General features: G+C 36.9%; 3 protein-coding genes across 3 annotated transcripts; 2 read left to right on the forward strand and 1 right to left on the reverse strand.

Annotated features, from left to right (window-relative positions):
* The first annotated feature begins 2,314 nt into the window (after window positions 1–2,314).
* On the forward strand, window positions 2,315–5,932 carry LOC111781067. Its single transcript, XM_023661475.1, has 2 exons — window positions 2,315–4,218; window positions 4,995–5,932. Exons 1-2 carry the CDS (start codon window positions 2,383–2,385, stop codon window positions 5,748–5,750), a joined length of 2,592 nt encoding a protein of 863 aa, XP_023517243.1. The 5' UTR covers window positions 2,315–2,382; the 3' UTR covers window positions 5,751–5,932.
* On the reverse strand, window positions 5,873–7,411 carry LOC111781068 (transcription factor bHLH93). Its single transcript, XM_023661476.1, has 4 exons — window positions 6,688–7,411; window positions 6,455–6,595; window positions 6,208–6,375; window positions 5,873–6,123 (listed from the first exon to the last, which is right to left on the reverse strand). The coding sequence occupies exons 1-4, from the start codon at window positions 7,351–7,353 to the stop codon at window positions 6,037–6,039; spliced, it is 1,062 nt and encodes a 353-aa protein (XP_023517244.1). The 5' UTR covers window positions 7,354–7,411; the 3' UTR covers window positions 5,873–6,036.
* A 3,104-nt stretch (window positions 7,412–10,515) lies between these two features.
* LOC111782220 (probable beta-D-xylosidase 6) lies at window positions 10,516–14,004 on the forward strand. The gene is made up of 6 exons (XM_023663046.1): window positions 10,516–11,584; window positions 11,936–12,102; window positions 12,207–12,304; window positions 12,378–12,728; window positions 12,820–13,236; window positions 13,311–14,004. The coding sequence occupies exons 1-6, from the start codon at window positions 10,862–10,864 to the stop codon at window positions 13,895–13,897; spliced, it is 2,343 nt and encodes a 780-aa protein (XP_023518814.1). The 5' UTR covers window positions 10,516–10,861; the 3' UTR covers window positions 13,898–14,004.
* Window positions 14,005–14,016: the final 12 nt, after the last annotated feature.

Raw genomic sequence — 14,016 nt, forward strand, 5'->3', positions numbered from 1 at the left:
CCAAATAAATTTATTTATAACAATTTTACATTGGTAACCTCCTAAAACAACATGTGAGTGAAAAAAAAAATGTGAAAAGTGATTGGTAAAAAGTTAGACTTGAAAAGGGACAAACAGTAAAATCCATTTTACTAATGTCGTAATAGAAATGATAATTCTGAACGTGAGAAGATTTCATTGTCGAGCACTTTGGTTGATCTTCATGATCCGTAGCACAAACCATTGACCATTTTGATCGAAGGTGGAAGTTGGAAAAATAAAACCGCCTTAAAAAAAAAAAATATATAATAATAATAATCTTCTGATGCTCATGATTAATGGAGCATATTCCCAAGTACATCTTCCGCACGTACCGCCCAACAAACCCGCCATTTCAAACCCCTTCGTACCACTTAAAAGACCCCTTAATAATTAACAACCACTTTACTAAAAATTAAAATAATTTAATTTTCTTCACTTTTCTTTTAGACATTAATATTTAAATTATTATTAATTATTAATTATGGTATTTTGTCCCCAGTCGTAATAATTATAATTAGGACGTTGATTTCAGGGTGCTTGCTTACAACCACTTATCATCTAGAACCTGGTTTTGGCATTTTATTTATTTCAATTTCTTTTTATTTTCTATTTCTACGCATTAATTGACCCACAAATCAATCAATCAAATCTCATATCTTAATTAAATCATTCAATTTCATATGTCCCTTTTTCTTTCATTTATCTTAAAAAAAAAACCTAATAATATAAATCATTTTAGCCCAATTCATTTATTTTACATGGTAAAAATCACTTTCAAATAATGATAAAAAAATACTTAATTTTATTTTGGATGCTTACTCAAACATAGCAAATTTTAAGAAACTCTCGAACATGCCAAGTGTTCGGTAGTTATCATGCCACGTCATTAATCCTCACAGCTAGAATTATTTTTGTCATCACTTAATCCTCCCAATAAAAAAAATTCCGTGCACTTAAAAAAGTAATATTCTGAAATTTCTTTTTTGGGAATTTTTTTAATGACGTTTGAACTAATTTAATTAAAAAAATAAAATTGGAAAACGACAAGCATCAAACTGGGTACTGTTTAGTTGAAGTCATATTGGAAAAATAAATTAAAAAATAAAGATAATATATAAAATAAAGAGGAAAATAGGGAAATTAGGTAATAGGAGAGAGTGGGATACTACAGAGCATATCGAATTCAAACAGCCACTTGCATACAAATATGAGCAGTTGTAGTGGGAGCTCTTAGTGACCAAATTAGGTACAAATATTATTCAAAAAGCTACTTTTTCTTTTTATATTAAAATATTTTTTTAATTTACGAATATTAAAAAATTAATAAATAAACAAAATTCCTCTGTGGATTATAATAATGGGTTGTTCTTGGGGTTGAATAAAAGTAATGATGTAGGCATCTAATTCCATATAGTTTATTAGATGCTTAAATCTTTAATTAATTCCCTATAATCCGTAAATAAATAAATAAATAAATAAATAAATAAATAAAATCTTTTTGTGGATATATATTCTTTTAACGCATTCCAAAAAGAGAAAAAGTAAAAAAGACGATTTTATAAACTTCTTAAGCTGCAAAATGTCATTTTTGCCCCTATGGTGTATGGAATTTCAATTATGCCCTTTCAATGCATTGCCTCAATCAGTGCTTGTGAAGCTCTGTTTATTGTACACTTGTATTTCACCTCCATTATTGTAGAATTCAATGGTTCAAACTTTTCGTCTTGAATATAATATTATGTTTTTTAAATTTATGAAATTAATTTCTTGAAATTTAATAGAAATTAGCCTTTGTCATTTATTGATACATGATGTCAACCCAAAATATTGTAAATGATTATTTGTCATTAATTTCGTTAGTAACCTATTATTGATAATTTTTAATGTCAATCTATATATGACTGATATTAGTTGTATCACAAGTAAAAAAAAAATGTAAAAATTATTTACATCAACCCGTTAAAAGTTTGAAAATGTGATCTATTTATAGGTATCAGTTTATTATTATTTATGTTTTAACATTCAACCAAGGTGAGATTAAATTAGAAAAATGCTAAAAATATAAGAAACTAAATTGGAATATTTTATACAATAATACCGAATAATAAAAAAGAACCCAAACTATTTATTTTTTATTGTTATTTTTTCTCTTCCTTTTAAATTTAGTTGAAAGATTAAAAAAAATTGATTTTGGTCCACTAGAATTAATTTCAAGCAGCCCAACAAAATGTCAGTATTGGGCCTATGATAAAGCCGATAGTATTTTATTTTATTATTATTATTTTTTTTTTATAGTTTCCTGGTGGTAGCGCGGATTTCCTTAACATTCAAACCAAGGATGCCTACAAACTGTTTGTGAGAATGCCCAGCTCAAACTCCATCGCCAGCTCCGTGGATATCAAAGCTCTACGAAGATCTCCAAGGCTTCTTGCTCCTACTGCACCCCCAGGGAAACACGAATGCCCTTCTACACGAAGATCTCTGAGATTTCTTCAAAAGAAGGACATTTCACCTCCCACGCTCCCGGAGCCCTGCCGTTCTCACTCTGCAATTCGCCAGGTACACCCTTCCCACACTTGTCTCAGTCCTTCAAAGAATGTTTCTCCTAAAACCCCCAAACCGGTTCTTGTAAATACCCCGAAAAAATCGAAGAAACCTAGTGTTGTTTCGAGTGAAAACAAAGATTCAAACTCTGGGTCGAAAAAGTCTTCGACATTTGAAAATGGGTTTGAGGGAATACAAACTCCAAGACGGTCCTCTAGGTTATCATGTGTGCCAAAGATTGACAATGCATGCGAGGGGAAGAACGCAGAAGTTTCGAAGAGTTCAATTAATTTTGGAGGGCGTTCGAGAGATTTTAAGCATTCAAATGCAGGGTCAAAAAGGGATTCGGCATTCGAAAACGGGCTTGAGGGAATACAAACTCCAAGACGATCCTCTAGGTTATCACATGCGCCGAAGTCTGATAATGCGCTTGAGAGGAAGAACGCCGAAGTCTCAAAGAGTTCAATTACTTTCGGAGGGCGTTCAAGAGATTTGAAGCATTCAAATGTAGGGTCGAAGAAGTCTTCGGTATTGGAAGACGGGTTTGCGGGAATACAAACTCCAAGACGGTCCTCTAGGTTATCATATGCGCAGAAGATTGACAGTGCGCTCGAGGGTAAGAATTCAAAAGTTTCAAAGAGTTCAAGTGCTTTCGAAGGGCGTTCGAGAGATTTAAAGCATTCAAATACAGGATCAAAAGAGTCTTCGACATTCGAAAACCGGTTTGAGGGAATACAAACTACAAGACGGTCATCTAGGTTATCATATGCACCCAAGATTGACAATGCGCTCGAGGGAAAGGACGCAAAAGTTTCAAAGAGTTCAATTACTTTCGGAGGGTGTTCGAGAGATTTGAAGCATTCAAATACAGGGTTGAAAAAGTCTTCAACATTCGAAGACGGTTTTGAAGGAATACAAACTCCAAGACGGTCCTCTAGGTTATCCTGTGCGCCGAAGATTGACAATGTGCTCGAGGGGAAGAACTCAAAAGTTTCAAAGAGTTCAATTACTTTCAAAAGGCATTCAAAAGATTTAAAGCATTCAAATACAGGGTCGAGAAAGTCTTCGACATTCGAAAATGGGATTGAGAAAATGAAAAGTCCAAGACGGTCCTCTAGGTTATCCTATGCGTCGAAGATTGACAATGCGCTTGATGGGAAGAACACAAAAGTTTCGAAGAGTTCAATTACTCTCGGAGGGCGTTCGAAAGATTTAAAGCATCCAAGAGTCAATAATGAAGTTGAGGGGCATCAAAGTATCGTCAAACCCCAAATTGTTCTGGGCCAGCAAGATGCTCTCGAGAAAAGTAGCCGGAAACGGGAGAGGTCCAGGAGTTCGGATAAGAAAACAGTGTTATTGAATGTCCAGAATGTTGTTACGAGGGAAAGCTCACATGAGGAAAATGTGGTAGAAGGAGGAGAGAGGAGGAAAGGAAATTCTGCTGATCACGAGGGTATTGCAACAGAAGGTGGGGGAACAGAAGTAGTTGGTGGTGAAATGGAAAAGAAGTCGGTGGCTATAAGGAAAAGAAAGCGAGAGGATGGTGTGGTTGGGATTAGACATGGGTGGACTAAAGAACAGGAAGCCGCATTACAGAGAGCTTATTATGCTGCCAAGCCCACTCCCCAATTTTGGAAGAAGGTTTCCAAACTGGTATTTCCTCTTCTTTAGCTTTTGATATTAGATTTGACGCCTTACTCTACTGCTTGTCTATCGTTTTCACTAATAGACATTTGATACACTACTGTTTTTGCATTATATTATGAACAGTTTTCTAAGAAATAATTGAGAATTGAAATGTGTTAGAGGTTGATTCGAGTTGGATCTCTTTTAGAACAAAAGTTGCTATGCATAGGATTGTGTTGATACTTAGTGGTGCTATGTGCAGCTGTTTATACTTAGTGTATCAGTATTCTTTTTTTGCACTTCAGAAGGTACACTTTGGCTGTGCTGATAGTATTTAAGAGCTTTATTGGGCGAATTACAAATTTAGTTACTGAACCATCAAGTGTATGTCTATTTAGCCCCTGAATTTTTATTAACAATGGCTAATTTTGATAATGATAACTTGGACATGAACTCAATGAAGATACTGATATCAACTCCCCTTTTCCATTAACATTCGGTTCGCAATGGGCCAGGATTTCTAACATGGAAGCTGATGTAGTTTTCCTATTTATGACACGGCCCGTGGGGTGTAAATACAAAAATGCACTGTTTAAGTATTGCCCTAGGGTGTTCATAATTTTTTTTTTTTTACCACGTTTCTTTTCTGTTTCTCAATTTCTTCTTGAAAGTTCATTGCCTTAGTTGGTTAGTAGGTCCGTGAAGTCTACTTTTCTGGCTGGCAATATCTTTTGATCATTCTGTTGAAAAAAGGAAACTAAATCTACTTTTTAACCTTGTGTTATGTGGATTGCAACTCACAGGTGCCTGGAAAGTCTGCCCAAGATTGCTTTGATAAAGTTCATTCCGACCATTTGACCCCTCCTCAACCTCGACCTCGATCCAGAACACAGAGCTCAAAATCATGTCAAATTGAACTCTCGTCTCTTTCGGAGGATAAGCTTCTAAATCCTAATGGCGCGAAATCTAGAAAGCCTATCCGCAAGACTCAGAGAAGCCAAAATGCGCAGAAGACTGTGAGATATTTGTTGGAGAAGAAGTTCCAGAGGGCCGTTAGCAGTGAGGCCGATTTGTTCTCACAACTCGAGCCAAATGCTAATCGCTCTAACCATTCTCCTCTACCTAGTAAACAACTCTCTATCACCAAGGATTTGCAGGGAAACCAAGGATTCCTCCATGAGAGATCCTTGTCAAATCACAAGAAGCCCCTTTCGAGATTTAGCAGCTCAGTTGAGAGAGTCGTTAGTCCACCGGTACTGAAACAGGTCAAGAACAAAGCCTTGCACGAGAAGTATATCGACCAGTTACATTGCAGGGAGGCAAAGAGAAAATCAATGGCAAAATGCACAAAAAAATGCATCTCCGAAGAGAAGGGCTTAAAGGAAGTCCATGCTGAAAGAACTAATGATCTCAGAGCTGCTAAAAATGCTCTGATTTCTGATGCAAGGGATGCCATCCATCAGTTACAACACTTGCAAGCCAATGGCATGAATGATTCTCCCGAATTCGACGACAATTTATATGACAATGTCGATAGCGAAAATGAAGATGAAATATGAAAACATCCATTCATGTATGTGTATAATCAGATTTTAGAAGGTGTAATCTATGTAAACCACAGTTTTATGAAGGCGTTGGGGCTTTGCTAATTGATTGTACAGTTGAGTAATGAAAGAGTCTGGAAAACAAGAACAAGCTATTATCATAAGAAATGGAACTCTTTAGTTCATCTGGTTCAGTACATTATTGGAGTGACATTTTCAGTATATCAAAGTCTAATCGCGATTAATTATTGGAAAAAGCCTTCCAGATCAGTTATTTGAAGAACGCCATGAATGTTCTTCACTACAAGCACTTTCCTCCATAGCCTGCATTTCTGAACAATGCCTCCTTTATATCATCAGAACTTGGCACTGCTTTCTGAGAACTTCCCTGCTGACACAGAAAAAGAACCAACATTGTTTCATTCAGAAAAAGAGACGGCCAGATATTGAAAGATATTGAAAGAAACAAAACCTCTGAACAAGAAGCTTGCATTGAGAAATCATTGAAGCAGCTAATAACACACTGCTGAATCTCTAGGCCCAATGCCTCTAATGTGTTGACGGTGGATAGCAATAATCCTGGCCTCGTCGTACAGCAAATGCCGATCCGAGTCTCCATCTCCTTCCTTTCAACGTCGAACTGTGCGACAACAAAACTGCTATCATTAACTCAACAATGGCGGACTGAAACTAAACAGTGATAGACACGAATTTCTCACCAGAACTTCATTGGACTTCCTTTCTTTGGAGATCCCATTTAGACTTGCATGCTTTGAATCTTCTTCTTTCAAGTTATTGATTCTTTCAAGCAGCTCTTTCACGTAATCGATCGTGTCTCCAAGAATAGACGTTCTATCCATCTGGTTTACATGCAAAAGTACAGAAAAAATCATGGAAATTTCTATGAAGACACAAAGAACAGAACAAGAAAAAGGTATGGATTCATTTTGACCTTGCTTATTTTAGGAACTATTGCTCTAAGCATTGATAGCCGATCATTCAACCGTCTCCTTCTTCTTCTTTCCGCCATTAAATTCTTCGAAGGCTGTCCATCAAGCTTCTTAGCCTTGTTGCTTCTTCTTTTCCCCAATTCTGCCACACCCATTTTAGAATCATTAGTTTCACGCCCACCCATTACCTCCATTTCCTGTTTGCAAACATTTGGTGCCGCTTCACACTCCATAAAACCAAATTCTTCCTCCTCCATCGCCGTCGGAGGGAAACCACTGTTCTTATCACTAATCTCCTCTAGCGAAACAAATGGTGGGGTTTCGTTGTTCTTAGTGTACGATAAAGAATCCACCTCCGGTAATGCAAAGCCTTCAAGAAAACTGCCGTAGAGGTGTTGGTCGGCGAAAGAAAAGTCAGTAGGCGTTTGAAAACCGGGAAAATGGGGTGAAATAGAGGTACCCATTTGGGGAATTTCTTCAAAAGAACTGAAATTCGAGCCATTTGGGAAGAAATCATTGAACCCATTTGAATAGGAGGAGGAGGAGGAGGAGGAGGAGGAGGTCCAAGGCGTTGAAGCTAATAACTCCTCTAAGAAACCATATTGAGTGAGCTCCATTTTCTTCCCTCTTTGGGTGTGAAGAAAGTGCAAAACAGAGTAGTAGAACATGGAATTGCACCAAGTTGGGGAAATATTATAAACATTATAAAGGAAAAAGGAAGGGTTATTTGAAAAAGAAAATGATGGTGATGTACTGACTGAGGGTAGGCCTAGCCGGCTAGGGCCTATGGAAACAAAAAAGAAAAAAAAAAAAGAAAAAAAAAAAAGGAATCTACTTTTTGAGATTTTCTCTCTCGCCTGTGAATTTATGTCTCTTTCACCCAACTTATCAATCAGACAAATTTTGTTCTCTTTATTCAAATAAACAACTCAAGATAGCTNAAAAAAAAAAAAAAAAAAAAAAAAAAAAAAAAAAAAAAAAAAAACACCATCCTGTAATAGTATCCCTGTCCCAGGTTGTTTTTTTTTTTTTTCAATTTTTCTTATTTTTTTAAAAATTAATAATATATTTTAATTATGATGACCCTAATCAGGCAAGAATTTGATTATCGTCTTTATAATATGACTATTTATATTCGTATTAGGATAGGTTATTTATTATAAAAGTTTAACCTAACTCGATTGTTTATGATATTATGTATTTATCTCAATGGGTATCACTCGTTTTTTTTAATTAAGAAACGAGTGAAAACAATAATGTATGAACTGCATATTATATATACATATAAATGTGGGGTTTTTTTTACGTATAAACATGCATTAAAATATTATAGTTCGGGGTGCAATTTTGATATGTTGTAAAGTTGATGAGGTGGTAAGGTAAGTATTTTATGTCGGGCGGAGCATTATTGAGAAGAAAAGGCCGTTAGCTTTTTGAATATTAATATAATGCCCTCTGAAATTGGCATCACCAACCCCCACTCCATTCTTCCATTATCTTTTTTTTTTTTATTATTATTATTTTTCACTAGTATGCTCACGTGGATGCCATGTCAGCATCACGTGGCAACGGTAACCAGCTTAAGCATTAATGTTTGTTGGATTGAAATTTCTTTAATCTATGTTTTGAGTAAACCTTTTATTTTAAGCTAAAAGAATATAGCTCAACAATAATCCATCTGTGATCTCGAAACGAAGGTTTAAATTTCTCATTTCGCATATTACTTAAAAAGAATTATTAACATGTTTGGTTTGTCTTACTAAAAACATGAATGACAAATCTTTTAAAGTAATCTTTTTTAGAAATATTTTGGAACTTAGCATCGAATTTTGACTTTGACTTTGACCCGACCTAGAAGAAAACAGAAAAACAAAAAACATATCTGAAGATGGGTGTTTTGAAAGAACAAATTTGGCAAGAAAGTGATTGGTTGGGAAAGATTTGCAATATCCAAACAAAATGATGCAATGCATAGATTATTTAGGGTTTTAGGGTTTTGTTATATCATATGCATAGAATATTTAGGGTTTTAGGGTTTTGTTATACCATAATGCATAGAATATTTAGGGTTTTAGGGTTTTGTTATACCACATGCATAGAATATTTAGGGTTTTGTTTATAATAAGAACATCAAACATGACAGCAATAAGATAAACGAGCTCATTTCCTTTTCTTTTTGAACTTTTGCCCAAACCCATATTTCATTGACTCTCAGATTTGAATCTTTTGAACGGCGTTTGGATGTTGGAATACTCATAAAAAAAAACAAAAAAAAAAACATGATGTTGTGTGTGTCCAATTATTTATGTCAGTTCAATAGTAGCTTAGCTTCAACTTTTCCGTAGCCTTCATCATAATAACTCTGCCAAACAGTTTTGAAGACAAAAATGTCAGATAGTTCTCGATCAGATATAAGTTTGGCTCATCCACAGCTCAACAGTCTTGTGATCCACAAACTTGAATTCATGCAATTTTGTGATTGAATTTAAGATGAACATGTTTGGGTTTCTATCTCAGCATTAAGTTTGTGTTCTTGAGATGATTAATGTGGAAAAGCTCTCAAAATTATGGGATTTTGAACGGTACCCATCAGAAAAAAGGAAGGAGCAGAGAAAAATAAAATAAAAGATGGCATTAAATAATTGTGTAGTTGAAGTTTGAGATACAAACAAGTTGTATGCCTTGTTTGAACAAAACAACACCAAGTTCAATGATTTAATTTTACAGCTGGTTTTGTATTTTATTATGATTTCAATCTTGGCATTTTGTTTGACTGTTTTCTTCTGCATCTGTGCCTTCGAGAGCGATATGACATTTCAAAATGATGCCCTTACTATTCCTTCTCTAATGTTATTACGAGGATCATTAGGAAAGAGTGTCACATTGGCTAGTTAAAGGAACGATCGTGGGTCTATAAGGAGGTAAGAGTTAAAGCATGTCGAATTTGTATTTTAAGGCGAGGACTTGTGAATTTTGAATCTACATCCAACCGTAAGATGAGATAACCACGAGCTTTACTGTTTAAATCTAGAAATACATGAACTTAAATGAAATTAATTCAATCATGGATGCCAGTTCAGCAATAATAGAAGAAAAAGGGCACTTTTGACAATTTTTATATTTTTATTAAAAGAATAATGTAAAATTAATGTTTATTGTTTGAATCTTAAAATTAATTCTTCCACATCTGCTGCAAATGAAAATAAGGAAAGAAAAATGAACTATAAAGTCTTCTCATTTATGGGTATTTATCCACGTCATTTTAATATCCGATACGCCACACGGTTTTAAGTTGTGTACCGCTTGGGCCTGTTGGTTAGATTTGATTTACTAACTGCTAGCCCAATCGTGGCCCGTTTTCAACACAATCTTTGGCCCATTTTCAGTAACATATATTGTGGCCCAATATTGGCCTGTTTTCAACAATCTTTGGCCCATTGTCAGTAACATGTATTGTGGCCCAACTGTGGCCCGTTTTCAACACAATCTTCGGCCCATTGTCAGTAACAGATATTGTGGCCCAATTTTGGCCCGTTTTCAACACATTGTTTGGCCCATTTTCAGTAACAATATATTGTGGCCCAATCGTGGCCCGTTTTCAACACAATATTTGGGCCAATATATCGTGGCCCAATATTAACCCGTTTTTAACATAATCTTTGGCCCATTTTAATAACAATATATCGTGGCCCAATCTTGGCCTGTTTTCACACAATCTTTGGCCCATTTTCATTAACAATATATATTGGCCCATATCCTTATCAGATTCTCTTTCCGGCTTTGATCATATTGTTAATCCAATGTTTTCTTCTACTTATTATCTATTTTCGATCCGATCGATACTTTGATGCAAATCAAAGATTTTAAGCCTTTTTGAGATTCGAAGTCACCGGATTGGGAAATCTGGATCATCACATTTTTATATTAGGATATAATTATGAAGTCGATGGTTCCATCGCCCGCTGCAATTCAAATGCTTCAACGCAATCGTCCATCTCTACATCTCATGAATATACCGAATGAGATACTTCATCTGTAATGGACCCATTTCAAGAAAAAAGGAAAATTACTGTTCTTGCGATTGAATGAATCAATGGCGGCCATGACTGCTCATTAAGCTCCACTGGCTGTTTCATTCTCTTGGAGCTCAAAATTCTTAAGATCCCATGCTAAGATATGTCAAATTTGCGGAAATCGATCCTCTTCTTCTTCATCTTGTTCCAGTTCTGCAACATCAACTCCATATCATCCTCAGAGCTCCAGTTTCCATGTAATCCGTCTCTTAATAGTCCTTATCCCTTCTGCAACAAATCCCTCTCCGTCACAGTCAGAGCTCAGTCCATAGTCTCCTTGCTTACTCTCGAAGAAAAGATCCAACAGCTCTCAAATAACGCCTCTGCCATTCCTCGGCTCGGCATTCCTTCATACGAGTGGTGGTCCGAGGGGCTCCACGGCATAGCCACCAACGGTCCCGGTGTGTCCTTCGTCGGCCCCATAAGTTCGGCCACGACCTTTCCACAAGTCCTCGTCACTGCCGCTTCATTTAACAGGACTCTATGGTACTTAATTGGGTCGGCGATCGGAGTCGAGGCTAGAGCAATGTTCAATGTTGGGCAATGTGGGTTAACAATTTGGGCCCCTAACATCAACATTTTTAGGGATCCCAGATGGGGAAGAGGCCAGGAAACTCCCGGTGAAGACCCCATGGTCGTCTCGGCTTATTCGATTGAGTTCGTGAGAGGCCTTCAGAGCGGGAATTGGAGGAGAGAACGTGAAATTGGTCCAATGGAGGAAGATGATGGGATGGAAAGTTTAATGGTCTCCGCTTGCTGCAAGCATCTTACTGCTTACGACTTGGAGAAATGGAAGAATTTCACTAGGTATACCTTCAATTCTGTGGTAAGATTTCCTTTCTTTCTCGCAGTTCATCAACCAATTTTAGCTTTGTTCATTCGAGTAATTTGGTTCCTGATCAAGATTTGAAACAACCCACTATGATCTCAACTGTTTATACATAATCATCTTGATTCTTATTGTGAGGTTAAAGCCAAATCAGCTTTGCTGTGATAGATGTTCACTTGTAAACACTTTGATTATAAAGATTGGTTGCTACATGTAGATGTAGGGGAATTTCTTCTCTCCGAACTACGTAAATCTGTCTCTTTATTTAATTTCTGTTTGTAAAAGTGTGTACATTCGATCTTGTTTCCGCTATTGGTACAACATAATTGAATGTCCTCGTTTTAGTAGGTAACAGAGCAAGACCTTGTGGATACATATCAACCACCATTCCGAAGCTGTGTTCAACAAGGAAAGGCTAGCTGTTTGATGTGTTCTTACAATGCGGTTAATGGGGTGCCTGCATGTGCGAAGCCCGAACTTCTTCAGAAAGCTCGAACTGATTGGGGCTTCAAAGGGTAAACACTTCCCTGGATTTGGAACTTTGAATATCTATCCACTTCTCTATATGAACGAGTTAATAACCTGTTTTGGGTTTATCCCTTGTTTCAATCAAATAAAGGTACATCACCTCAGACTGTGATGCAGTAGCTACAGTTTTTGAATATCAAAATTACACCAACAACCGTGAGGATGCTATAGCTGATGTTCTCAAAGCAGGTATTGCTATGCCTGCCATGGATTAGCTACCTCTATGTCATTGAAGTCATGATAAGAACGTTATTGCTTATAGGAATGGATATTAACTGTGGAACATTCATGCTTCGGAATACTAAATCCGCGGTCGATCAGAGGAAGGTGAAAGAAGAAGAGATAGATCGTGCTCTCCTCAATCTGTTTTCGGTTCGAATCCGTCTTGGTCTGTTTGATGGGGATCCAAGAGAGGGGAAGTTTGGGGAGCTGGGAGCACAAAATGTTTGCACTGAACAACACAAAACTCTGGCTCTTGAAGCTGCAAGGCAAGGAATTGTGCTCTTGAAGAATGAAAATAGATTTCTTCCATTGAATAAGAATGCCATTTCTTCGTTAGCTGTTATTGGACCTTTGGCTAACAATGTGAGCAATTTGCTTGGAGATTATGTAGGTAGGTTATGCTTTATATGCTTGCTTTGTTCCTTCTGTAATCACTCATCTTGGTGAGCTAAAGCAATCACAATATTTGTTTTGTTGATCAGGAGTTCCCTGCAGCCCAATGAGTCCTCTTGAGGGATTTCAAGAATATGTTGAAACGATATTCTTCGCATCGGGTTGCCTCGACGTGTCTTGTGCATCAGATGATGGATTCGATGAAGCAATTCTTATAGCCAAAAAAGCTGATTTTGTTATTGTAGTGGCTGGACTTGATTTATCTCAAGAACACGAAGATCTAGACCGAGTTAGTCTTGTACTACCCGGTAAACAAATGACCCTCATATCTTCTTTGGCATCGGTAAGTAAGAAACCGATCATTCTCGTGCTCACCGGTGGCGGGCCACTTGATATATCTTTCGCTAAAAAGGACTCAAGAATTGCAAGCATTCTTTGGATCGGGTACCCCGGAGAATCTGGTGGAAAAGCTCTAGCTGAAGTCATCTTTGGAGACATCAACCCAGGTTTGTATCTTCACAAGATTACTACTGATAGTTAGCACACAAGCCACTTGATATTCTTCTTGATGAATTCTCAGGTGGACGATTGCCTGTAACATGGTATCCACAGTCATTCACTAATGTTCCTATGAACGATATGCACATGAGAGCCGACCCATCTCGTGGTTACCCCGGTAGAACATATCGATTCTACACAGGAGATAGAGTCTATGGATTCGGACAAGGCTTGAGTTATACAAGTTTCAAGTATAAGTTGTTATCAGCACCACAGAAGTTGAGTCTTTTAGGGAATTTTAAGGCAAAGTCTAGCAAAAAAATAGTATCTCATGTGAGTTATATGGAAGTTGAGGACGTAGAATCCTGTGATTTGCTGAGATTCTACGTTAAGTTATCAGTGACCAACATTGGTGAGTTTGATGGGAGCCATGTGGTGATGCTGTTCTCTGAGTTTCCAAAGGTCTTGAGAGGCAGTCCTCAACGGCAGCTGATTGGCTTTGAGCGCTTGCATGTAAAGAGACAGCAAGCAGCTGAAGGCAGCATATTGGTGGATCCTTGTAACCATATTAGTATGGCTGATGAATATGGAAAAAGAGTGATTCCTCTTGGTGATCATATAATAAGCTTGGGAGATTTAGAGCATGTTCTGTCAATTCAGGTCTTGTAAGTGATTTGTTGCTTGTAATCGTCTTACTAAATTTATCTCAATTGTGACACAATATTATTGTAATAGTTCAAGTCTACCGCTAACAGATATTGTGTGTTTTGACTTGTTACTTATCGTAG

Source organism: Cucurbita pepo, chromosome LG19 (genome assembly GCF_002806865.2).
Source record: "Cucurbita pepo subsp. pepo cultivar mu-cu-16 chromosome LG19, ASM280686v2, whole genome shotgun sequence".
Taxonomy (NCBI): Eukaryota; Viridiplantae; Streptophyta; class Magnoliopsida; order Cucurbitales; family Cucurbitaceae; genus Cucurbita; species Cucurbita pepo.